Source organism: Eurytemora carolleeae, unplaced genomic scaffold, assembly GCF_000591075.1.
Source record: "Eurytemora carolleeae unplaced genomic scaffold, Eaff_2.0 scaffold156, whole genome shotgun sequence".
Lineage (NCBI taxonomy): Eukaryota > Metazoa > Arthropoda > Copepoda > Calanoida > Temoridae > Eurytemora > Eurytemora carolleeae.
This window is the reverse complement of record NW_019396479.1, coordinates 352,642-380,512: the sequence shown is the minus strand read 5'-3', so window position 1 is coordinate 380,512 and position 27,871 is coordinate 352,642. Positions and strand designations below refer to the sequence as shown.

Here is a 27,871-nt window from a genome sequence, read left to right as displayed (position 1 = left end):
AGTAACGTAATGATGGTTGATTTTGGACTTTTGTACTTAATTTAGTTTTTGAAGAAAAAGTTGAAAGATTAAAGAAATTATATTATGATATTAACAAATGCGCTAAGTGCTAATTAGTTCACCATGATCCTTTATGGGTAACACTACATAAGATGCGATATGTACTGGGAATCAGTCAGTTTTAGCAAATCAATGGGAATCAGTCTATTTCCAGTTTTCTAAAAGATCCCTCAATACCGAATAGATCCGCATGTGATCTAGGCTTACCAGGTCTTTTGCTCTCATCCGTTTTATACCTACAAAATATAGATTTTGGTCAGGGGCGTATACTCAGAAATTGGGGGGGGGGCGTTAGTTTTCTTTAAGGGGAGGGGGGGGGGGGTGCTTTAAAAACCTTGGGGGACTGAGAAAAAACAGTTTTAAAGAGCTTTATAGAATAATTTAATTATAAAACTAAATATCTGCAACATTCTATATTATCAGAAAGTGAAGAATACGACATTTGATGAATTCTTTCGATGTTTAGGGTTTAATTGTACAAAAAGGTTTTATGAACTCTATATTAAGAGAATATAAAACTAATCTTAAAAAGATAATGATAATACTATGTGCCAATTAAGATAAAATCTTAGTTATCAACTGAAAACCCAGCTTTTTCTTCAGTTTTAGGCTCAATATTATTAATTTTACTTCATCAGAAGTAAGAGCGTTTGTGTTTTGAATCTTGGGCTAAAACATTGATCTCCTTCTTATAAAGATCTACAGAGGCCGAATTTAAAGAATTTGAGCTGCAGCTTTGACCCGCAGCTTAATAAGTCGCGGCTCAAATATGGTTGGTTCCACTTGTATTTAATTTTTCAAGATTTAAGCCTACGCTTAATTGAAACCGGTTTTTGGGGGATTTGAGACGCGGCTTAAATTCATTAAATTCGGACTCTGATTAATATATTTCCTCTTTCATATCCTATGGTCATACACTACAGGGAAAACTTTAATTAAGGAGTCAAGCCTTTATCCTTAATTTTCAAAGTGCACACAATGAATATCGAGATCAAGATTAACGATATTCTACACAAAATCTCTGACCTCAATAAGTTTTTCGTTGTGAAATAACTTACTTTGTTTGCTGCAAAAGCCAATCAGCATTTTTCACAACCTCAGTTTTCCAGAATTCTAAATAAAAAAACGTTATTTTGATACAAACAAAGATGCACAAAAGCAAAAGATATTTTTTAAGATATTAAAATTTTTATTTTGAAAGTTACCACGATGCTCATCTAGTATTCCGTTTGTTCCTCCATATTCCTTTTAGAGATTTACAAAATTAAAAGAAAAACTATATTAAAAAATCTAGTCCAGAATAATTAATCTAAGAATTATTTTTTAATTATTTTTGTAAAATTAAAATTCCTTTGGCAGAATGTCAGTTCCAAGCTCTTCAACAAGTTTTGAATAATCACCCTAAAAAAAATAAAAAATAAATAAAAAATAAACAAAAAATTAATAAAAAATAAATAAAAAGCAAAAAGTTACATTAATAGTTATCACTTTAAGTTTAACATCTAAGATTTTTTTAACCATAAATAACTAAAATGTAAAGGAATTGTTTATACATTTTAGATGAAAATTTTTCAAATTGGTAAGATGACAATGTACAAATTGATTAGATAACAATTTACAAATTGATTAGGTAACAATTTACAAATTGATTGGATAACAATTTTCAAATTAATTGGATAACAATTTACATATTGATTAGATAACAATTTACAAATTGATTAGATGACAATTCTCAAAATGATTAAAATTTCTAAATTAATTTCTACATTTTAGATGTTTGATTATGATGACGGGCTTGCCATATGTGACTTTATGCTGTAGTATTTACGTTAAGTTATGTAAAAATTAATAACATTTATAAATTACGTAATTTTGTTTTTTAGTATTGACATTTATTCAAATTTAGGGTGAACACTGGAAACTCCAGTCAAGCTCTGAGCAATTAAAGCAATTTCATAATTTCATAGTGACTTTAAGGGAGTGACCGGCAGTCGGCACTGTATGGTAGTTTAACTGATGATGTAGTGTTGTGCATTATATGATGTATGATTACTAAGTTTGCGCGCAAAGTTGACGTTCAAAATCATCCATTGTTTAGAATCATATTTATCAATAGAAATTTGTCCATAAATCAATGTTAAAATCAATTATTTCTTTTGCATCATTATATTGACTTTATTATTCTTTACGAATTTGTTCACAGAATTGTTCAAATTCTTCAAAAGTCGTCTTTTCAATAAAATCCTAGGAAATCTACAGCAAATGTTAAAGAACAACATGAGAAATCACAGAAGCCAATAACTAAGTAAACTTATTAATTTCGATGATAATTGTTAATTTTATTTTCTCAACCTGTTCCTAAACAACAAATTAGTTTATTGCAGAATTTTTGTTACATTTTAGTCGTCGTCATTTAAAATTTTTTCAAAAGGCCGATTCTCAAAACCATCCCTCTAAAATGGACAACCTATGAGGATTTTGAAGATTGATTTTGCGCTCTAACTGAACAAATATGCACCGTAAAAACGATATTTCTCAAATAAATCCTAAAAAATTTCTCCACAATACAACATTCTCAGTTCAACCACCATACATTGCCGGTTACTTCCTTTAAATAGGAAAACAGAACGTATACCGGATGAATAATCCACTATTACTGGGATTAATGTAATACCTTAGGATGCACATGCTGCCTGTCTCTCATCTTCTGCTTCTGCAAGCTATTCATCAATGTGAGTAAACTCTCCATTATCCCGGGCACATTCAGCACATGGATAGCCTATACACACATTCAATACATTCAGCACATGGATAGCCTACACACACATTCAATACATTTAGCACATGGATAGCCTACACATACTTTCAATACATTCAGCACATGGATAGCCTACACACACAATCAATACATTCAGCACATGGATAGCCTACACATACATTCAATACATTAATCACATGGAAAGCCTACACACACATTCAATACATTCAGCACATGGATAGCCTACACACACATTCAATACATTCAGCACATGGATAGCCTACACACACATTTAATAAATTCAGCACATGGATAGCTTACACACACATTCAATACATTCAGCACCAAGATAGCCTACACACACATTCAATACATTCAGCACATGGATAGCCTACACACACATTCACCTATTCATCTGTTCATCTATTCTTCGATTCATCCTTTCATCTTTTCAATACATTAATCACATGGATAGCCTACACACACATTCAATACATTCAGGACATGGATAGCCATACACACACATTCAATACATTCAACACATGGATAGCCTACACATACATTCAATACATTCAGCACATGGATAGCCTACACCGTTCAATACATTCAGCACATGGATAGCCTACATACACATTCAATACATTCAGCAGATGGATAGCCATACACACACATTCAATACATTCAGCACATGGATAGCCTACACACATTCAATACATTCAGCACATGGATAGCCTACACACGTTCAATACATTCAGCAATGGGTAGCCTACACACGTTCAATACATTCAGCACATAGATAGCCTACACACATTCAATACATTCAGCACATGGGTAGCCTACATACACATTCAATACATTCAGCACATGTATAGCCATATACACACATTCAATATATTCAGCACATGGATAGCCTACACACACATTCAATACATTCAGCACATGGATAGCCTACATACACATTCAATACATTCAGCGCATAGATAGCCTACACACACATTCAATACATTCAGCACATGGATACCTACACACATTCAATACATTCAGCACATAGATAGCCTACACACACATTCATTACATTCAGCACATGGATACCTACACACATTCAATACATTCAGCACATAGATAGCCTACACACACATTCATTACATTCAGCACATGGATAGCCTACACACACATTCAACACATGGATAGCCTACACACACATTTAATACATCGAAATTTTTAATATCATACCTTTGGCTTGTTAGGGTATGCATCTTGAAAAATAGTAGTAATCTTCTTAGCTAGAGATGCACTCATCAGAGATGCATGTCCGGCCGTCATTCCTGACATATCCTAAACAGCATGCATATTTTTAACAGCATTCCTGGTATTTACAAAACAGCATGTTTATACTAAACAGTATTCCTTGTATTTACAAAACAGCATGTTTATACTAAACTTTATTCCTTGTATTTAAAAAACAGCATGCATATCTTAAACAGCATTAATGGTATTTACAAAACAGCATGTTTATACTAAACAGCATTCCTGGTATTTACAAAACAGCATATTTATACTGAACAGTATTCCTGGTATTTACAAAGCAGCATGTTCATACTAAACAGCATTCCTGGTATTTGCAAAACAGCATGTTTATACTAAACAGCATTCCTGGTATTTACAAAACAGCATGTTTATTCTAAACAGTATTTCTTGTATTTACAAAACAGCATGTTTATACTAAACAGCATTCCTGGTATTTACAAAACAGCATGTTTATACTAAACAGTATTTCTTGTATTTACAAAACAGCATGTTTGTACAGTATTCCTGGTATTTACAAAACAGCATGTTTATACTAAACAGTATTCCTTGTATTTACACTTTAGATCGTTTTTAAACAAATCCCAACCCTACTCTCTAGCACTAGAATTATATCATTTTCTTCTCAATATATTTCGCCAAAAACTTTAGCATCATCAGGAGTTTGTCCTATAATATAACAGATATAAGCAAAAAATAAAAATAAATAATACAAACACAGCAACTAAAATAAACAAAGAAGAGAAAAAAATAAAAAATCTTTTTATGTAAAATGGAATTTTTCAAAATGAATATTGTCAAAACACATAAAACTTAGAAAAATTAGAAAACCGTACCTTTCTCTTTTGAAGAGTATTGAATGACTGGAAAAGGATTGACTAGTTTATGGGCGTATGCAGTGGGGGAAGGGGGGGGGNTAAACAGTATTTCTTGTATTTACAAAACAGCATGTTTGTACAGTATTCCTGGTATTTATAAAACAGCATGTTTATACTAAACAGTATTCCTTGTATTTACAAAACAGCATGCATATCCTAAACAGTATTCCTTGTATTTATAAAACAGCATGTTTATACTAAACAGTATTCCTTGTATTTACAAAACAGCATGTTTACACTGAACAGTATTCCTTGTATTTACAAAACAGCATGTTTATACTAAACTGGCTGAAGGGCCCGGTGTTGCCCGTGGAAAAATAATAATAAAAAAAATAATTCGATTTTTTACCTATAACATTCCTGGCCTCACATGAGTGTCCACAAAAAATTTATATACAAATGTCTTGTTTTATTATATAGATAGTATTTCTTGTTTTTCCTAGACACCATTCCTGATATTACATAAAAAGCATCGCAATATTTAAACTATCTTTGAAGCATCATGCATCATGCAACATATGCATCGCATACAAAATGTCCTAGAAAACTGTGAAATAAGAAGACGACAGTTTTTTTTTTAAATATTTCGATAAACAAGAAATACAGCAGTAAGGCAGTGTACACTGTACAGTGTACACAAACCAATTCAATTTGAGAATTTAATTTAACATGAACATAAACCATCTCCATATTCCACAATGGGTCCAAAAGTAGATACCAAAATCATCCTGCAGTGGTAGGCGATTATATCAATACAATGAAGACGAAGAGCTTAATCAAGCTGTTAACAGCATGGATAGTAAATATAAACATAAGAAGTCAAGACTGAAGAGAAGATGTTAATTAAATTACTTGTAAACTTGAAATTCGAAAACAGCTTGATAACAATGAAAACTTAAATAAAAAGTCGTCTTCATCGATATAGTCACCTACCACTGCATGAAATAATACAATAACAAAAATGCATGTACCCATCAAACTTTGTAATACCATCAATACCAATTATGTAATGCAAAAACATTATATAATGCGCGTGTATGTAATGTATGACAAAATGCAAATTATTTAATGTTTGATTGATTTTTGATTAGGTTAAATTGATTTATTGATTGATGGATTAATCTATTAATATCCAGTATTCGATACTGAACCTTTTGAAACCAAAAGCAGGTTATTATTGGTTGATTAATTGATTGATTCCATTAATACATTACCTGTATAATACTGACACCCTTCAGAACAGCTTGAGCATTATCTCGCATAGCAAGCTCAGTTAACATCATGTTGCACTAAATGATTTTTAAAAATTTTATGCAAAAATAAACATACTGGTAGGGATGGATCGATTCCACTTTTTTGAAAAACGATCGTTTCGTTTTAAAAACAATGAAGAAAAAACGAAAACGAAACGGTCGTTTTAAAAAACGATCGTTTTGCGTTTAAAAAAACGGACACTTTTAAAAACGATCGTTTTTAAAACGGCCCTTCGTTAACGGTCGTTAACGACGACCCATCGTTAACGACCGTTAACGACGACCCTTTGTTAACGACTTTTAACGACGACCCTTCGTTAACGATCGTAAACTTCCTTTTAAAGAGAAAATACATTTTTTGGTAGAAAAATCATTCAGATATTTGTCTCGATAAAAAAATTATGACAACAATCATAACTTTATCTTGCTGAACAAAAATTGAAAAAAAAGATTCAAACCAAGTTTTTCGTTTTCAAAACGATCATTTTTTCTAACGAAACGATAGTTTTTAGAAAAAAATAAAAACCAAACGAAAAAAAAACGTTTTTCGATCGTTTTTCAAAACGATTAAGAACAACAGTATCAAAAAATATTTGATAAAGGTCGTTTAAAAAGTAATTAAAATTTGAAATCCCCTGGAAGGAAGACTCCAGCTTCCTTGTAACTCAAGATTAGAAGGTCGGACATTTAAACTATCGGAAATGTTTCTTAAATCAGAATTTAATTATTTATGAATTTGTTTATTTTTTATTTAAATAAATGATAGATAACAATTTAGGCTAAAACATGTATTTATTTTATTTAGGTAAAGGAAATAAGTTTTTGTCAAAAAAACTAATTTTCTAATTCCTATATCTTGGAAACCTGATGTCGTAGACCTTTTATATTTCAAACTATAAATTCTAATCGATCAAAAATAAATGTAAGAGTTAGAAAATTAGTTCCTATGTAAATAATGACAAGGACTACATCTCTTTGGGATGTGAATCAAATATTTTAAGGTTGAACAAATTCTTTTAATATATTGCTAAAATCAAAAATAAATAGACAAAAGACGACATTTCGGCCCCCCGTACTGTACCTTGAGTAAATCCTCGAGTTTTGAAGTTGAAGGATTTAGATTTCCAGGTTTGAGAAGTAGAACATACCTACCCTGCTTGTCATATCCTCGTAAAGGAATAATTATCCTAAAAATATGTGTAAGTTAAAAATCTAAGAATTTAATTAAAATCAAAGTTTTATCATAAAACTGACATTAACTAGATAAGATTCCTGAACAGGAGGTTTATAGATCAGATTCCTGAACAAGAAGTTTATTGATAAGATTCCTGAAAAGGTGGTTTATTGATCAGATTCCTGAACAGGAGGTTTATTGATCAGATTCCTGATCAGGAGGTTTATTGATCAGATTCCTGAACAGGAGGTCTATTGATCAGATTCCTGAACAGGAGGTTTATTGATCAGACTCCTGAACAGGAGGTTTATAGATCAGGTTCCTGAACAGGTGGTTTAAAGATCAGATTCCTGAACAGGAGGTTTCTTGATCAGATTCCTGAACAAGGGGTTTATATATCAGATTCCTGAACAGGAGGTCTAAGATCAGATTCCTGAACAGGAGGTTTATTGATCAGATTCCTGAACAGGAGGTTTATAGATCAGATTCCTGAACACGAGATTTATTGATCAGATTCCTGAACAGGAGGTTTATAGATCAGATTACTGAACAGGAGGTTTATTGATCAGATTCCTGAACAGGAGGTTTATAGATCAGATTCCTGAACAGGAGGTTTATAGATCAGATTCATGGACAGAATAGGAGGTTTATTGATCAGATTCCTGAACAGGAGGTTTATAGATCAGATTACTGAACAGGAGGTTTGTAGATCAGATTCCTGAACAGGAGGTTTATTGATCACATTCCTGAACAGGAGGTTTATAGATCAGATTCCTGAACAGGCTACTCGAAGACGTTCCTGAGCACCAGGATATCCAAAACTCACTTCCATCAAAAGCATATTTTTGCGCACACCACAAGAAAATTTGCGTAAAATTGCGAAAAATTTTACGTTCTCATTTTTACTTTAAAAAGTTGATAAATCCTTTAAAGAAATTGTTAAGATCAGGAACTAATATGAATTCACCTACCCCGCGTTTATAACAGTTTTAACATTTACGAGAGCTGGATTCCAGTCAGCGAAAAATTCAGGACAGCTCCCTCGGACGGTGAAGAAAAAATCTATTTTCTCCTGAAATAATGTTTGAAGAGATAAAAGTAACAAACAAATTTTTCTTTTAATTGTACAATTATCATTTAAACACTTTTCTGTGCTAATTTGATACAGTGCGCTCAACTGAGAAACATTTTTCAGAAGCAAAGAGAACTGGGACTTTCTGTTCAAAAATTACAATATTTAATTTTTACTATTATTTAAAACAAAAATGATACCTTTGTCCTTTCGAGGCTGTATTTGCAACCTCGCAGGAAAACTCGCAAAAATGCATCATCTTAAATAATGTATTTTTTAATATAATTTTTTTTTATGAAAATTATTTGTTTTTAAAACAAGAATTTTTACCTTTTCTAATAGATTGCAAATGAGGACTTTTATCAATCCATTGTAGCAATGAGTCTACATCTTTCTAAAAACACGACATTTTCAGTAAATCTTTATTTTTAATATCACATTTTCAGTAGATCTTTATTTTTAATATTACATTTTCAGTAGATCTTTATTTTTAATATTACATTTTCAGTAGATCTTTATTTTTAATATTACATTGTCAAGCGATCTTTATTTTTAAAAATTACATTTTCAGTAGATCTTTATTTTTAATATTACATTTTCAGCAGATCTTTATTTTTGATATTACATTTTCAGTAGAGTTTTATTTTTAATATTACATTTTGGTAGATTTTTATTTTTTAACATTTCATTTTCAGTAGAACTATACTTTTAATTTTACATTTTTAGTACATTTTCAGTTGATTTTCATTTTTCAATTTTACATTTTCTGTAGATTTTTATTTTTTAACATTACATTTTAAATAGATCTTAATTTTTTCACTTTACATTTTCGGTATCTGTAGATCTATTATTTTTAAATTTTACATGTTTAGTAGATCTTCATTTTTTAATATTACATTTTCAGTAGATCTTTATTTTTCAATTTTACATTTTCGGTAGATTTTTATTTTTTAACATTAAATTTTCAGTAGATCTTTACTTTTAATTTTACATTTTCAGTAGATCATTATTTTTTAATACATATTATTACATACTCGGTATATTCCTATTCTTTTTTATATTAGGGTGGTAGGCGATTACATCAATATATAAAAAAGACTTTAGATTTTCATTTTGATTTATATCAAGCTTTTAAGCAGCATGAATCATGAAACACATAAACATGAAACAGAGAGAAGCTGCCAATTTAAAAAGCCTCTCTATAATTCCTTGTAAACTTGTAATTCTCAAAAGGTTTGTTGACAAATAAAACTTAGGTATAACGTCGTCTTCATTATTTTGCCTACTCCCGTGCATTCTAGGATTATTTCTTTTATATAAAGTAGATTTTCATTTTGTTTAAAAATATTCAAACTGAACATATTTTGTAATCATATACTGCGATCTTCATGTAGTCCAAATCAAATTGGACTACAGGGTGTCCCAATGAAAACGACTTTGAATCATCTTTGTAAATAATTTTCAATTTAATTTTGCGCTGTCTCTTAGGAAGCTGTTATCCGTAGAATGTTTATTCTGCCAGAGTTCACAATTTGTTTATAGAAATTCCTGAACGCCATTAACTACAAAGCAAATGTTACAAAAAACATCATACAAGTACACGTGGCTTTATTATGACAATTGAGATTTAGTATTACAATTTTCTGACACCCTGTATTTATATATATATATACTTTGCTTGTCTGTCTGTCCGTTCGTTTGTCTGTTTGTGTACAATAAACGTCAAAACGACTGAACCAATAGGGCCAAAAATGACCCCAGAAATGGTGTTTGGAAAAATTTGTATCCAAAAGTTATAAATAATTTTTATTAGATTTAAAAAATGCGCGAAAAAATACTATTAATTATCCGCGAACTTTTTTGTTATTGTTTAATATTATAGCCTAGTGCTGAAACTTGACCTATCCTTGACCTACCTTCATTTGTGTTTCATCCTCGCCAAACTCGTTTTTAGCATACTCAACAAGCTCAGCCGTACTCAGTGCATTTATCAGATCCGCCATTTTTATTCTTAAAGTGACAGACCGGCTATGTAATGTAGTTGAACTGAGTATGCAGTGTTGCGGAAAACTTCTTTAGGATTCATTTGAGACATAAAAAACTATTTAAAGATCTGTAAATCCTGAGTTTGAGCGCAAAAACTCCTACTTTGGGGGTGGATACGTTTTCAAAATTGGTTTTATTTTTAAATTACTAAATAACGACGACGAAAAATAAAGTAAAACTGATACAGTAAAATCAGTAAAATCAGATGGTTAGGAACATATTTCTCTAAAGAAATTTGTCACTAAATCAATGCTAGAATCAATTATTTCGTTTTCATTATTATTGAATTTCTAATCTTCTATGAATTTATTCGCAGTTTCTTCAAATTCTTCAAATGTCGTCTTTTCAACAATAGTTCCAGAAAATCTGCAGAAAATCTTTGTGAATAATGAGAAAATAAAACTAATAATTAAATAAGATTACTTATTTTCGATGATAAAATAAATTTTTATTTACTCAACCGGTTCCCAAACAACTAATTACTTTACTGTAGAGTTTTGTTTACATTTTTTGTCGTCGTTATATAATAATTTTTAAAAAAACGATTTTGAAAACGTATCCGCCCCCAAAGTAGAAGTTTTGAACGTCGAATTTGCGCTCAAACTCAGGATTTACAGATCTTTAAAAAGTTTTATATGTCTCAAATGAATCCTAAAGAAGCTTTCCACAACACTGCATACTCAGTTCAACTACCTTACATAGCCAGGTCGTCCCTTTAAAGGGACTGTATACGTAATTTTAAGTGCAATTTTAATTCTCAAAGGGGCTATAAGCGTTATTTGAAATGCTCCTTTATTACAATTCTTAATTACTGCACTGATGCATAACGAAAACTCTTAAGGGTTTGAGGATTTTCAAAAAAATCTATGAGAATTGGATTACAATAATTTCTCCTAATTTATTGGATATATTGCTGTTCACTTCTGATTGGTTTAAGTAAAAAACAACTGTTTTACAGTGAAAACGCATTTATGTTTTACGAAGACAAATCAAAGGAAACAACACACTAGACAAAAATATATAGTACTGCATAAATATATTAGTACTGCAAAAATATATAGTACTGCATAAAACCACAAAATAATCAACAAAAATTATTTTGAAGATAAGAACCGAGCTTCTAACATTGTAGAATTAAAAGACAATTTTATAGAAACCTATTTTGTGCGTTTATTTATAAGACTATAAACTGAAGACCTTGAAAGAGGTTTAAAAAAGGAAAGGAATTGAGTCTTTGCCACAAACTCTGAATTTATAATCCCTTTATCTTTGGAACCCAATGTCGTACATCTTTGATATTTCAAACTTATATTAATTTATCTAACAGAATTCATAGTGTGAAATATCTAAGGTCTACGACATTGGAATCCAAAGATATAGGGTTTAGAAAAGCAGAGTTTGTGGCAAAGAGTCAATTCCTTTACAAGTTTTTGTTTTGTTCAATCTTATTTTCAAAATTACAAAATTACAAAATTACACAACAGAATTTTGCTCCTTTCTAAGTTCTTTTGCCAGCTTGACAACTAATTATCTTTAAAAAGACCTTCCAAGATCGTAAAAGATCGAAAGAAGTATTGCTATTAACCTTTTTTATAACCATGATCTAGCTAAATAAGATATGCTAAAGTTTTTAATGTTTTCTTATGAAATACTAATCTGAACTCCAGGTTTAGACAAAATCTTATCTTTTTTCAGAGATAATACATTGTGTAATGTGTACTCTCGTATTATAAAGTTTAAAATACTATTTGAGGACATAATTAATTAATTTTTAAATCATTAAGGAAATTTCTTTAAAGCTAGTTTAGTTCTATTTTTATAAGTGCAAAACTATCTTAAAAAATCATGGAATTTTTTATGAAATTTTCATTTATTTGCTTTCAACTCCTCTTGCAGCTGTTTAATCTTCGTTTATTTATCAAACTTTCATTATCATGTAGCGTCTAGCATATATCCGTTCTATCTCATTCTGTTGAATCTTGTGGAACTAGTTTAACGCGGCCAGGCATCGTCTTCCACAATATAGACATTTATTACAATGCTAGGCTTGTAGGGTGCTGCGCGTACCTTTTCTAATAACAATCTAAGCTTTTAAATGTTGTTTTAAAGCCGGTATATTTCTCAACGTTAATGTTGTATATTCCGAGATTTATTTTCTACAGGGTGTCCCAAAAAACATGGGAATTCAGTGACGAATTAGATATGGTCTTTGTTATGAATTAGCATTGTAATACCTAATTTCAAAAGCCATAATATAATTATGTCTGCTAGAGTGTATTTTATGAAAAGGGTAAAAGAATGTAAAGATGTGTCTATAATGTCTCCACAAGATGAATAGTGAAGACGGACAAGTTTACTCTGTTTGTATACTTTAATTTTCTTGTTTTACTATGTACAACCGTATGCAGTCAAAACATAAACAAACAAAATGTGAACATAGCAGACGAAACTTATACAGATTACAGCTTTCTCAGTAGGTATCACTATACTAAATCAAAGAATTATTTGTAAAGACGATATCGAATTCGTCACTGAATTCCCATGTTTATTGGGACACCCTGTATGACCAACAAATTCTGTTTATTTGATAAAACTATAGTAATAAAACAACTGCGACATATTCCTTTTATTAAAACATATTTAGAGCTGGTAGATCATGATTTATTTAATAATATCTTTATTAATAATTCTTTTGGACGGAATTCAACCCTTTGGAGCTCCTGCCAGATTACTTCTATCCAACCCTTGATCCTCTTCCAGTTCTCGATAACCTTAATCCTAGATTGTTCCAGAACTCTGTAAACTCTTCCATTTCATCTACATGATCTAGGATCTCATCTACATGATCTAGAGTCTCATCATGATCTACTCCTCGACCTCCCTTCTCTTGTTCTCCTTCATCTGTGCTTTGAACTCCTTCATCTCCAGTCTCCTCCGGTATCACATCAGCAGTTAAAGCACGAGGATTATGACCAAGATCATCCTGGTAATACCCGTTCATTCATTCTCATAAAGAGGGGAAGGCAATCAGTAATGTCTGAGATAGATATATGTAAAATTATATAATGAACAGACATATTCCTTTCTGCTTTACATCAATAAAAATAAAATATTTCGCGGATTTTTCTGTTCAAATCGGTGGATTTACAAAAATTGCAAATTTAGACATTTTTCTCCAGGCATAACATTAAATTTTGACCACTTTTCTTTAAACAATAGAATAATAAAAACCAATATTGACTTCAATCAAATAAATTAGAGGAGCTAGGAGGTCACAAAGTCATACCAGTAATGTCGCATAACTTTGACTTTCTCCTTCATTCTAGTTCAAAGTAAAATTGTATTAAAAGTAATATTAGAATTGAAACCATGCAGACAACAATAAAAGCAGAAGTTTTCTAATTATAAATATATTTTGGGTTATGTAAGGTATTTATTGAGGAAATTCAGGGTTACCAACTAAGGATGCGACTAAATTAACGACTTGAAAGTATTTCTTTCTTAAGATATGGAAGGGTTGGTTGGTCTTTTATAAAAAAATGTGCTAAATGATTTATAAAATAAATCAGATAGTTTAAAGCTACAAGGCTGGGGAACTATCAGAGTAAGAAAAAAGGCTGACACAATTCCGTACAGTCGTCTCTGAAGTCTCATACTTTGTGGGTAACCCTGTTTTAGAAATTTCAATATAACAGGTCAATTCAGAGACATGCTGCCAATTTAGGAGGGAGTAACAGCAATTATCAAAAATATCATAAATAGGAATTTCCCCAAAACCCAGGGAATTTTCCAAATGCCTGGGTATCTAAGAAATTTCCCAAATACTTAGGTATCTTGAAAATTTCCCAAATACCTACAGACATTTGAGGATGGTATATTTTTAAGATTTTGGAAATGTCTCAAATGACTGGAAATTTCCAAGACACCCAGGCATTTTGGGAATTTCCCAAATGCCTAGGTTTTGGAAAATTCCCCAAATATCCAGTCATTTGAGAAATTTCCAAAATCTTAAAAATATACCACCCTCAAATACCTATAGGAATTTCCCAAATGCCTGGGTATCTGGGAAATTTCCCAAATGCCTTGGTATCTGGGTGTTTTGTGGAGATAAGGTTCCGGATCCAGACTTAAATATATCCTGGAGAATTGAATCCTTCCATGTTAAGGTGGCAGGATAGATGAAAATATAGGATCCGTCCAGACTCAGACTCAGACTCCGATATATAGGCTAATCCTCTCCATGAGAGATATAATAAATTGTTATGATCAATCCTTTCCTCGCTCCAGAGAAATGAAATAACCATGGCCTGTTCAACAGCCTAAATTTGTTGTTAGAAATGTTTTTTTCTTTCTTGAAATTAACTCCCTCTCCAACCCCCTGGCCGGATATCTCTACTATAAACCCAGTGACTCTTTTAACACACTCATACTCATTACTTTCAATCAGACCTGGTCGTTTTCCATTTCATTATGGTACCCTATTTACATACATAGTTTATGCTGACCACTTTAGTTAATGTTAATACCATTTATACATCAAAAACGAAGAAATAAAGTTCCTTAACATTTATTTTTCTAAATAATTTTCCACCATTCGTATAATCGTTTCCTTCCCTGGGTTAGATTTAAAGATCTGAAGAGGGATGAGAATACTCTTGATCTCCTCCTCACCCGGAGCCAGGTTCAGGAGCTGAGCCACAGAACCTTGGCTCACCGACCATAACAGGTCCAGAATCCGGTTCTTGGTTGGTAAATCCAGGACGGATTCTTCTCCGGCTCCAGGTTCAAGGACGGATTCTTCTCCGGCTCCAGGTTCAAGGACGGATTCTTCTCCGACTCCAGAGTTTACGACGGATTCAAGTTCTTCATCGTCTCCTTTAAATAAAAGAGAAAGTAAAGATTTTCTTTCATTTTATCATGTTTTAAATTCATATACAGTGGTAGGTGTTTATATCAATACAATGAAGATGACTTTTTTATTTAAGTTTTGATTGTCAAAAAGCTTTTTTTGACAGCTTCTCTTGACTTCTATGTTGATGTGTATCCAATATCCATGCTGTTTAACAGCTTAATACAAATAAAAATTTAAATCATAATAGTCTTCATTAATTGATATAATCATCTACCACTGTAATATTTATGAAAAATTCATCTGGATAGGATTGTAAAAAAGACGAAATTTAGTTTCAGCATTTCTATCCTGAATATCACTTACTAAATGTCGTCTTTTCTTAAGATGTTGATTATAACAGCTAGAACAAATTTGGTTGGTGTCATATCATCATCATCAATGAATGGTCACCACTTTTGAGTCTAATAGGGCCAGGATAGTGTTGGTTTTATGTTCACCTTTAATAATGGCGATATCACAGATAGAAAGGTTGTAAAGATGAACAAGGAGATTCATGTCTGCTGTCTTGATTACACCAGAGAACAGGGAACAGTAGTTTAAATATACATTCTCTACTCTCATCTACACAAATATAAGAATTCAACAAGGACAAGGACAAGGACAGGGACAGGACAAGGACAGGACGAGGATAGGACAAGGACAGGACAAGGACAGGACAAGGACAGGACAAGGGCAGGACAAGGACAGGACAAGGACAGGACAAGGAAAGGGACAGGACAAAGACAGGACAATGACAGTATAAGAACAGGACAAGGATAATTACATGACAAGGACAGGACAAGGACTGGACAAGGACAGGACAAGGACTGGACAAGGACAGGACAATGACAGGAGAGGGGCAGGACAAAGACAAGGATAGGACAAGGACAATAACAGGACAAAAAAGAACAAAAACAGGACAAGGACAAGGAAAGGACAAGGACGTAGACAAAGACAAGAACAAGAAGAACCAGTAAAAAGGCTATGACAAGACAAAGGACGTGGACTAAAGATGAACAATGAATAAGAAAAAGAACTGAATTAGACCTTCATTCCCGGAGATAAAACCAGAATCCGGACACAATCAGAGATAATCTTCAGCGACTTAAACTCAGAGATTAATGTTTTACTCTGCTCAGGGTTGAATGATTTACTCTGCTCCAGGTCCAAGATCTTGCTCTCCTCAAGGTTCAAGATTTTACTCTGCTTAGTGCTCAATGTTTCACTCTGCTCAGGGTTTAATGTTTTACTCTGCTCAGGGTTCAACTGTTCACTCTGTTCAGGGTTCAAGATCTTGCCTTGATCATGCAAACGAACCAACACCTAAGGATAAGACAATGAAGAAAAATTTGTGGAAGATTTAAATATTCAAAAAAAAATCTTGCAAAGTTTGTACCTGGAGAAGAATGATGAATTCCTGTTTCATCAGTATGGGAAGAAGCGCCAGAATTTCTTCTTTTAAATTCTCCAGAGGAAGTAATCTTTGCACTACATCTTCAACCAATCCTCCCTAGAAATAAAAAAAAATAAAAATAAAAATAAAAAAAATTCCATAAAATTTTGTGGAAATTACGTCTCAAAGGGAAAATTAAAATAAAATTTAGAATTTAAAAAAAACCATTGATTACTGTCCAGGATAATACATTTGTCATGGAAAAAGAAAATGAGCTTTAAATTAAACTTAACTCTGCAAGAAAAGATATTAGATATGCGCTTTACAATTGTAATATTTACCTGCGAGTAGGAGTACTGAATACAGCTCAGTAAACAAGGAGTTTTTCCCGCCAAAAAATATGAGAGGAGGGACGGATGAAGGAGAGATCCAAGATGGCTGCCCCCCTCTAGATTCTTCATCAACAAATTGAAAACCTGGATACAAACCTCCCGGAGTTTGAAACCATTCTCTGACTGGGTTGGGTTGGTTGAGTTCAGCAGGACGGAGAAGAGAACTAAGGTTTCATTTCTCTCGGTCTCTGGGAGACTAGAGATAAACTCCGGTAAGGACAATATTTTTGCTGTTAGGTCTACAAGAACGAGAATATCCTAAACAAAAAGCATGAATCAATTTTTTATCAAACTCTCTGACATGCTTGAGAAATAGAAATAAAAAATCAAATTTAATAAAAATCAGTGTGCATCTAGCTTTCAGAGAAGCAACAATTAGGTCTTGCCAGGCACTGCTCAAAGTATTTAGAGATACAGGGTGAGAGAGAGAAAATGGCAAACTAGAGAAACTTTAGCCAGGGGTGTATATCCCCCTAATACACCCCTGTACACAAATGGAAAAGAAAAAAACGGAACTATAAGTTAATCTTTTAACGCTGTATTAACCTGGAGAATGGAGGTTTTTTACCTAGCTGTATTCAGATTTTGCGACTGAGAGTTATAAATATACTCCTTAATAACAAGCCTAGTTAGCTGTTATTAAGTATCCGAACTCGTCGGAAAGACGTTAAAGGGACCGTTCACTTCTTTGGGTAATTTCAGGGTAAACTAAACAGCCAATTCGCTATTGATTGGTAATAGTCTTACTTTTCAAAGACAACTGTGGTCGGAGAAAAAGCCGATTTTCCGTTCAGAATACGAGCACAAAGGGACGGTCCCTCTCTCTAGACACTAATTGATGTTTTCTTCAGTATGTTGTGACTTGTGTATCAAAATAAATTTCAAATATAAAATTAAACTGTAGTATCTAATCGTTAATTGTAAATGTCAATATTTTTAAATTTCTTTTGTTTTTTAACTTTCTATTTCTAAAAAAAAACACTATTTTATTGCATTCAAAATTGTGTATTGCCTGTTTAAAAAGCTGAATTGAACGCGGCATGAAAAATGAAAAGTTGTGCACATACGGGAACTAAATCTACAAAATCTACGAACCAAAATCGAGTAACGATTAATTGATTTTACGAAAAACGGAAATTTCTTGTTAACTCAAATATCAAAAGTTTTCATATTTTAGTACATAATAACGAACACATAATGACATTAAAACATAATAAATTTAAATGTTATTGGGCTGCTGTTACTAAAAAAACATCAAATATTGTCTAGAGAGAGGGACCGTCCCTTTGCGCTCGTATTCTGAACGAAAAATCGGCTTATTCTCCGGCCACAGTTGTCTTTGAAAAGTAAGACTAATACCAATCAAGAGCGAATAGGCTGTTTAGTTTACCCTGAAATTACCCAAATAAGTGAACGGTCCCTTTAATTCTTTCGATTGAATCTGGTTCCATGTGTAAGCATCAAGGGAGCTCAAAACAGTCAGGTTCTTATACAACTCTCTCCAATTTCTTGTGGCTGAAGAGAACCCTGTATGGAATAAAACATGACAGTACACCCTACTTGGAAAAAAGAAAGAAAATAATAGTGCAGAGAAGGAGGGGTTTCTCTATGCTTCTCTTCTTCCTCCCTCTGCCAGAAACAAGGAAAATGGAAACTTACAAAGTAGAATCCTGATAGGTTGTGCACCATGCACTATGATACCAGTTTATACTTGAGCGCTTAACCTTTCTTATCCCATTTGTCATTATTAAAGCGTAATTCTTACAATGGATCCTCGGAATTTTCAAACCCCGCTCAGCAGTGACTTTTATTAGTCAAAAACGTAACCAGGATTTGGACATGAAACTCAAAGTAAAACTGCAGAAACCTACAAACAAAAACAAGAAGAAAAAAGAAAATTGAACATGAAAAACGGTAGGTAATCTCTGATGAGTAGCTCTCTCTCCTAGTGCAGAGAAGGAGAGTTTCGCTATGTGTTAGAAGGCCTGACCTTCAATCAGTTGTATAGTCAGACATTCCTGGATAAGCAATAAAACTGAACATTACAAATACATCTGAAATCTAATATAATACACTTCCGACCTACTCATCATCCGTTATACTACACTTCCGACAAACTCATCATCCGTCATACTACACTTCCGACCTACTCATCATCCGTTTTACTACACTTCCCACCTACTCGCACAACTACAATTGAGCAGAGTGTCCCAATAAATACTGGTTTTGGCAACATTTCTATTTTCTTTCAAAATTAATTTTTCTATATAAGATTCAAAATTCAAAAATAATAAATTGTAAAAAATGAGATAAAAATGATATTAAATTACCTGATTTTGATTAAACAGATTGAATATAGTTTGTAGAAGACTAGGATAAAGTTGAAGAGAGTATATCAGGGTGTATCCTCCCAACTGCAGAAACAGTTCTAGACTATTCTCTTCAGCTCTAGAGATTACATATTCATTTTATTATTCTTATTCGTTAAAAATTTATGATATTTAGTGCAAATCTTAATAAAGCGAAACTAGCGCCAATCTTACTAAAGCGTGATTTCCAAAATGTGGTCTGCCGTTTTTTGTCTCTATATTACCAGAGATATAAAGAATTTTGTAAAGGTTTCAATTTATTAAACAAAACCAAAATTGTTTTATCCTAAACCAAGTCATTATTTTCTTTGTTAATTATGAAAGCACGAAAACAGACAGACCACATTTGTGAATTGGTAAGACTAGGAATACTTTGTGAAAATATTTCTAAAATTAGGTTGCTAGATCAATGTCCAAACTATTTCAAACGTCAAAAACAACTTTCAATTCTTTCGCAATTGTTAAGAAATTAATAATAATAATAAACAATTAAAAAATAAGATAAATAAATAGTTATTGGATCCAAATTTTTTAAAATTTAAATCTAGAAAAAAAATCAAATATTAACGAAGAAAAAGTACATATCAACATTTAAAAAAACTTGGATTTTAAAATGTTTATTTTTTTATTGGAACTGGACTAGTCGGGCTTATTACCTTTTCTGCAGGATGTATTTGATAAATATTTCTCCGAGAATACTCGTCCCGTCCTTACTCCGGGTACACACAGGTTCAAGGTATCGAAGTATCCTAGAGATTGATCCAATCTGTCCAGAGTTTTTAGAACCTTCCTCCACCAAGGTTTCAACAGTTTTCTCTCCGTTCTGCAGAGCAAGTATGAGAAAGTCCTGACGAACCTCGTCATTTTCCACACCGGAGGCTTTGTTTAGAGCTTGGACGAACTCAAGATCGAATGAATCCGTCTCTAGGACATCAAACCTTCTCCCTGGTTCTAGGTCTACCCGGAGAAGGTTTAACAGATCCTCTGAAGAACTGCATCGAGCAATACGAACTAGAAATTGTCTCTGAAACTCTGGAATATCAGGTTGACCTGTCAGCTCCAGGTAGAGGCCGGTTAGGGCGCCGGTCAGCTTTGATACATGCTCACTTAGAATCTTGATATTTTCGTCTAGTTTCAGAACTTCCGGTAGATGGGCAGATACAATTTTATCTAAAATTGAATTAATTAGTACATTACTTATGAAATTATAAGGATATTAAACAATTTTTTTACCCAAAGTCTACGCTTAAATATTTGTCACTTATGTGTTATCAAGGTTGACATCCACCACTTGTTTCATCCAATTAAACAAAGAATTACAAATCTGAGAACTATATTGTCTGAGTTTGCCAGGATGGATGAAATGAGCTTAACTCCAAACATAAACTTGCCTTTCATTGGTCAAAGTTCGTAGATTCAAGATTGGACCAATCAGAGATCAAGAATATTTAACTTTGACTTATAAAAGAACAGAAAACCTAATTTGTATTAACACATATCATCGAGTTAAACACGTAAATTTAAAAGTTTTAGTTCAGATTGATTTCATAAAAAAGTCCCCATTTCGGAGAATCCAAATATCCGGTTCCCATGAGGGAGGGAGTCCAGAGTTCCTCAAATAGTAATCACCGCCACCCAAATCTGTTTTGCAGCAAGCGCGCTCCTCAATTGGTAATCTTCACCACCTCAAATAGTAATCACCCCAAAAAAGATAAAATTAAATCGTTTATTTCTTAGAAATAAGACCATATTGACCTCTTTTAATTGCCCTATGGTGTACAATATTGTTAAAGTTTTCTTTATTGCTCCTTAGTTTCGAGAATAAATCAATAAATATTCCACACTAAGTGCTAGAAATACATTACGTTTTTTGGTTTTAAGTTTCGCTTTAAGAATGTTTGCGGCATTTTCCTCTGAATGTTGTTTTAAACTCCTTATATAGAGAGGAAACTTTAACCCATTATTAGTGGACTAAATACTTCATTTTCAGTAGTGGGTGTGATGAGACTAATTTTTCAAAATTTTATGTTCTTTCTATGCATATAATTAGTTTTGTTGTAGATGCTGAACTCGAGTAGGCGAATACAAAAATCTAAACACTGTAAAGGTTTTTTGAAAATATCTTTTAAATGGAGATGGATATTACTTTGGGTGTGATGAGATAATTTTTAGTAGACAGGCAGCCCGACCTTTTTTGTATCTTGACGCCAATCATGAAATGTAGTCATTAAAGTGGCGAATTGGATCTAAGATTCGGCTAAAATGAACTGTGCCTTGATTCTCAGTTTTTGTTGACCAAACAAATCTGAAAATAATTTGAAAATTTAGTTTAAGTCAATACAGATGCCCTAAAACCCCGATAGATGTCAAAAATTGTGTTAAAAGTGCATTAAAATCAAATCACAGAAAACAAAATTTTACGGTGATTACTAATTGAGGTGGTGGAGATTACCAATTGAGGAGAGCGCTTGCCGCAAAACAGATTTGGGTGGCGGTGATTGCTATTTGAGGAACTCTGGACTCCCTCCCTCTTCCCATAGCTTATTGAATAATACCTAGATAAGCTTGTATCTTCCAATCTTCAAGTCCTGATATCTTCAGGTTGGTCAGGATCTCGTCAAGCTTTAGTTCATCCAGGTTGAGTTCAAGTTCCCTCCTGTATTCACAGGAGAACCCGGAGATAACATTCAACAATGCGTCCTGACTCTCCTTGCCATCTACATTACCTAGTATTATCTGATTTAAATCATATTATTTTGTGTTTTGGCGTAGAGCTATAATAAGAGAATCACGAAATGAGTCAGAATTTTTGTTGAGCTAGTTGGAGATACTTTTATTGATATCCAATGTTTCTTTAAAGTGTTAATTCACATTCCACATACAGTTCGAACAGGTTTAGACAATTCTATCAGTAAAAAACGGGGTTCACTCAACTGTAAAAAAAGGGGGGGGGGTGTTTGCCATTTTTGTTTTAAAATAAATACCCCTGCTTACTTTTAAGAAGAGTGGCACACTCGTGCAGTAAATGCGCGGCAATAAACTGTACATGAGACGGTACATGAGGATCCCTCCACACTCCCGATATATAGTTGGTTCTCATCAGCTGTACACTAGACACCTAGAATAAACTATACACGAGACGGTACATGAGATCCACTTCACACTATATGGTTGGTTCTCATCAGCTGTACGCTAGACATATAGAATGAACTGTACATGAGACGGTACATGAGGTCCACTCCACACATATGGTTAGTTCTCATCAGCTGTACACTAGACATATAGAATAAACTGTACATGAGACGGTACATGAGATCAACTCCACACCATATGGTTAGTTCTCATCAGCTGTACACTAGACATCTAAACAATAAGATGATAGAAGAATTTCGTGAATTCTAAAGCCAAACTATTTCTCTCCAGGCCCCCATAGACCCTGGACAACCCTTCTTCAGTATCCAGGGCACCCTAAACACTGAACAACACCTAACTTGTATCCAGGTCACACAAGACAATGGCCAACTTTTATCTAGTATCCAGGGCACCCTAAACACTGAACAACACTTTACTTGTATCCAGGTCACTCAAGACACTGGACAACTTCTATTTAGTATCCTGGGCACCCTAATCACTAGACAACCCCTATTAAGTTAGCAGTAACCAACCTCACTCAGTTCAATCCAAGATTCAAAACTAAAATCTTCAATGAAAGCTCTGAGTGCGACCAAGAGAGGTTGAAGTATCTCCGTCCTTGTTCCTGTATCCGTCCTGTTCTCCTGGTGGAATCTGTAGAAGTTCATGAGCTCCTGAGGTCTACTGCTGTTCTCCAGGTGTCCCCGGAGTACGGTCAGAAGTGAGAGGAAGTTGTAAATCCGGGAGGTTTTGTTGTTTCCAGGTCGTAGAATCTGACTGAGATAATCTAAAAATTAAAAATAGATTACTTAAATTTCATATCGGATAAAAACATAAGCATTAAAAAGATCGAAACAAACTAACATTTACAGAAAATAAGATTGTTTACAGGACTTTTGATACTTTTTCAAAGAATAATAAAAAGATAAATATATATCAATCACCTTTTATCCAATTTTCTTCATTGTTGAGGAACTTTGCTGCTTTTCCTAATCCAGTCCAAACCGCTGTAGTATTCAGATCAGAAGCAGCGAAGCTATTCAAGGATTCAGCTGCTCCCGATGAAGCAGTTAAACTCTTCTTAAGCAGCTCTGCTGTCTCGTGAAGAAGAAGAGAAAGCACGGTATGAGGAAGAAATGGTGCGGAATCGAACAGAAACTGCCATAATCCAGTTTTACTTAAGGTATCTAAACAACGAGATAAATATACCAATTAGATTCAAGAAAGTTATTTATTATTTATAAAAAGATTTATTTTGGACATATCACTGTATTCTTGTGCACCATACAGTAGCTATTTACTGTTGTACAGTGGACAACTAATATAATCTTATGATCAGAAAAGTATCTATATAATGGAAATTAATAAATGTTAAATTATATGCTTTGTGTTTCATTAAAATCGGAAAAAAAGAAAAGAGAACTAGGGAAGAAATGGAATTAATGAAGGAGTAAAAAATATGACAATATATGAAATCAGAGGATGTGAGTACGTTATAGTAGGATAAAATAGGATTAGTCTAACTAAAAGAATTATCCCAACAAAGTAATTAATAATAAACTAACACTACTAACACATCCTTTCTAACTTTCTCCATCGTAAAATGTCTTAAATCATTTCCTAAGTATCTCTGAGTTCTCTTACAATACTCCTGCTTCACCTCCATTAAAAAATATAATTCTTTATTATTTCTTTTTTATTCACTTATTATTGTATAAACACAATTACATGAAGAAAAAAAAAAGTAAACTTAAACGATAAACCATTCTAAAAAATAAAGATATTCTCTTTTTTATCAGTTTTGCATCATACTTGTTGCAATCTAGTGTGTTTGATGTATATAGATTTTTAAACATATGACAGTTATTCTAATAATAATTAAAACTAATTCCTAACAGTTAATGATGTCTTTTCTTCCATTTACACAATTCAAAATTTTTATTTTGTTTTGCAAGAGGATTGAGGGGAATATATTCTGGCCGGAGTGTTGTGTTTTTGTCAAGCAATAGACTAATGATGGGCACTGATGAACATGACATTTGCACAGGCTGATCCAATTAAAAGTGCAGAAAGGATAGCACTAGTAAGTAAGGAAAAGTTAAGTAGGAGAATTTGAGAGAGAATTTTTTACGGAGCCAGTGAACACAGAGAACAAAAAAGATAGGAAAGGTTAGATGGAAGAGAAAAAACAAAAGAAACAAAATAAATTCTTGAAAGGAAAAATTTTTTTTTTTCTTATTTCTTCTTTTTACTTTTAATAACTGACTGAGAAAAGGACAAAAGAACATAACTCAATTATGTTTGAAAATCCAGCTTTCTACAAGTCATTGGCAAATCAACGCTTCATGCGACTATTAAAAATCATATTATCAACCAAACCAAATAGTTAAGCCTAAGGAAAAAAGGAAGTTAAGCCCGCGCAAAATAAGTGTTCACTATGGTTTACAGGGTTACCCATAGTCAAGTTTTTAAGACAATGGCGCAACACAAAACGTTGGGGTGTATGACTTTTAACTAATCTTGAGCAGAAAAAATAATAGAAAGACTTTGATAACAAACTGGAAATAGATTTATTGATATTTCGTTTTTATTTGTATGCGTGAGCTTGTGCCCACAATCTTTATCCAAAAATAAACTATTATTAAAGTTAAAAACTGTTGTACAGTGTACAGTATACAATACCTACTACCTACGCCATACGCCAACTGTTTAATGCTCTAAATTACATAACCAAAAATCTATTGTCTCATGTACAGGGTACAATGACATTATAAAGAACCTATAAACTGTTGTACAGCGAATTATGTCATTATAAAGTACCTATAAACTGTTGTACAGTGAGCTGTGTGCATATCTTGGATAAACTTGAATAATTATCATTATCCAACAGATTCTAGAGGACAAATAACTTTAAATTTTTTTCTATCCGAGTATTTAAAGGAATTGACAAAACCATTTTAATTAAGTTTTAACCCTTTCATTGTTGAACATTTCCCAATAAGATTCTTTACCCTTTCAAGGTGGCACTGAGCAAAATCATATAAATTTAAAATAGATTCTTAAACGATTAAAAGTAAACTTTTTCGGTTTTCAAAAGTTATTGCCTCCTCCCACTTGAGTTGAGTGTTAATGAGAAGAAAGAGAAAGATTTCCCGTTCTTTCTCCGTCCTACTTCCCTCAACTTGGTCCAGTAGACCAGTTATAGTCTGAAAAATTTTAATATAAAAATAATTTGGTTTAACTAATTTTTTAGTGAATGTAATAAAAAAATTGCTGTATTGAAACCAAATCGAGCAAATATTGCTGCATTCCACCCAAATCTAACAAATATTGCTGCATTCCATCCAATTCAAGGAAATGTTGCTGCATTCCAACCCAACCAAGTGAAGTAAATTAGTGAATTCCATTCAGATGAGGCAGATATTGGTGAATTCTATCCAATTCAAGCAAATATTGGTGCATTCCATTCAAATGAAGCAGATATTGGTGAATTCTTTTCAATTGAAGCAAATATTGGTGCACTCCAAACAAATGAAGCAAGTATTGGTACATTCTATCCAAATGAAGCAAGTATTGGTACATTCCATCCAAATGAAGCAGATATTGGTGCGTTCCACCCAAAAGAAGCAAATATTTGTGCATTCCATCCAAATGAAGCAAGTATTACTGCATTCCATCCAAATGAAGCAAATATTGCTGCATTTGGTCAAGTAAGGCAAATATTGCTGCATTACCTTCTGAAGTATTTGTAGACTGACAAGATCAATTGATTCCACTATTTTCTTAGGTTTACCAAGCATACAGCCCTGAACCTGAGCAGTAAATACAAGACTGTAAAGAATAAAAATAAGAAATAATAAACAGAATGTTTGTTGAAAATACACTAAGATAGTGCATCGGCTGATCAGCAATCTAATATATATGTAACATCAGTAAATGTTTTGAATTTATTTGTATCTGAAACAAATTCTAAGGAGGGGAGAGGCTACTCCATTCTTTTTTAAGACTTTTTAAGTGTTTGTTTGTGTTTACATTTAAAGTTAATTTATTTTTGACAACATTTTTTTTGAAGATTTCTTCGTTTATAATTGAAAAATATGTTTTTTTTTGTCCGAAATATTTTTAACCCTAGCAACCGTGTGACAAAAAACTGGTTTATTTGTTTAGATGTTTTAACAAACAGACAAAATCATAACATTTTTAACTTTTCGTTTTACATTTTTTTTTCATGGAAAAAGTAAATACGCACCCTCGCTAGTCTTTGATTGAAAACTAACGATACTTGGGACTCAGCGACCATCTTTTTTCTGAAAATTTCAAACAAAAAGTTAAAATTAAAACTGAAATTAAATTTATTGACAAAGATTTTTAAAGGTATTTTTTCCCGACACAGTCGGAAATTAGGTTAAAACAACAATTTAAACAAAAGAGACGAAAAAAGTATAAAATTTTGGATTTATGTTTTCTTGATTATTTTCAACTTCAAGATAAATGTAATAAATAGTTTCACAAACATTGAAAAGAGATCAAAAATTCATTGCAAAAAAATGATATTTATGCACATTGCACAAGTTGTAATTGTTGTAAATGTGATTTAAGAAGTTGCATATGAACACCACATACTAAATGTGATACAAGAGTCAAAAGAAAAAAAATAATAAAATATATAATTTACAATTCAAAATTTATTTAAGTTAACAATTAAATACAAGGTTTGTAACACTGCCCAATAATTATACATAAATACTTCTTAAAGTGTACAAATAAAGGATAAAAACATAATAAATTTGGCACATAAAAAATTCATGAAAAAGGAGGGGTATTTATTGTGATTAGGAAAAACTATTGTAAACTACCGGTTCAATGATTTTTAAAAAATGATTTCGAGTTCTACACTGTTTGGAAATCCTGTATATTATTTGACAATGAAATCTTCAAATTAAAACATATTTATTTTATCTTATAATATTTTTTTCCTTTTTTAGAGATGATAATATGCATTCAAGGTTTTATTTCATAATCAATAACAATAAAATAATAGGAATTGACTGTTATTTATAAATTCAAGTTCAGAATACATATACGGCATACGCATCAATTTAATTTTATTAAATAATTCACCAATTTAATTCCATTATTCCATATCTT

General features: G+C 32.4%; 2 protein-coding genes across 2 annotated transcripts; both read right to left on the bottom strand.

The window, feature by feature from the left end:
• Positions 1–60: 60 nt before the first annotated feature.
• On the bottom strand, positions 61–10,514 carry LOC111704036 (alpha-tocopherol transfer protein). Its single transcript, XM_023476147.1, has 12 exons — positions 10,417–10,514; positions 8,831–8,894; positions 8,701–8,759; positions 8,400–8,500; positions 7,336–7,441; positions 6,216–6,290; positions 4,052–4,153; positions 2,735–2,839; positions 1,411–1,461; positions 1,266–1,305; positions 1,119–1,173; positions 61–296 (listed from the first exon to the last, which is right to left on the bottom strand). Exons 1-12 carry the CDS (start codon positions 10,501–10,503, stop codon positions 200–202), a joined length of 942 nt encoding a protein of 313 aa, XP_023331915.1. The 5' UTR covers positions 10,504–10,514; the 3' UTR covers positions 61–199.
• Positions 10,515–15,097: 4,583 nt separating this feature from the next.
• On the bottom strand, positions 15,098–27,029 carry LOC111704025 (uncharacterized). Its single transcript, XM_023476134.1, has 15 exons — positions 26,973–27,029; positions 26,458–26,535; positions 25,828–25,929; positions 25,544–25,616; positions 23,668–23,910; positions 23,257–23,510; positions 22,586–22,709; positions 22,147–22,317; positions 20,248–20,761; positions 19,553–19,670; positions 17,172–17,480; positions 16,834–16,947; positions 16,485–16,760; positions 15,896–16,019; positions 15,098–15,421 (listed from the first exon to the last, which is right to left on the bottom strand). The coding sequence occupies exons 1-15, from the start codon at positions 27,021–27,023 to the stop codon at positions 15,114–15,116; spliced, it is 2,859 nt and encodes a 952-aa protein (XP_023331902.1). The 5' UTR covers positions 27,024–27,029; the 3' UTR covers positions 15,098–15,113.
• Between the last annotated feature and the right edge of the window lie 842 nt (positions 27,030–27,871).

Coding starts and splice junctions, on each gene's coding strand:
- LOC111704036 (XM_023476147.1), bottom strand. CDS start 10,503: ATGGCGGATCTGATAAATGCACTGAGTACGGCTGAGCTTGTTGAGTAT. Junction 6,291..7,335: donor AACTCGAGGATTTACTCAAG/GTACAGTACGGG, acceptor AAAATCATTTAG/TGCAACATGATGTTAACTGA. Junction 1,306..1,410: donor GAACTGACATTCTGCCAAAG/GAATTTTAATTT, acceptor AATCTCTAAAAG/GAATATGGAGGAACAAACGG.
- LOC111704025 (XM_023476134.1), bottom strand. CDS start 27,023: ATGGTCGCTGAGTCCCAAGTATCGTTAGTTTTCAATCAAAGACTAGCG. Junction 26,536..26,972: donor TCAATCAAAGACTAGCGAGG/GTGCGTATTTAC, acceptor TTTACTGCTCAG/GTTCAGGGCTGTATGCTTGG. Junction 15,422..15,895: donor TGATATCGCCATTATTAAAG/GTGAACATAAAA, acceptor TTTTATTTAAAG/GAGACGATGAAGAACTTGAA.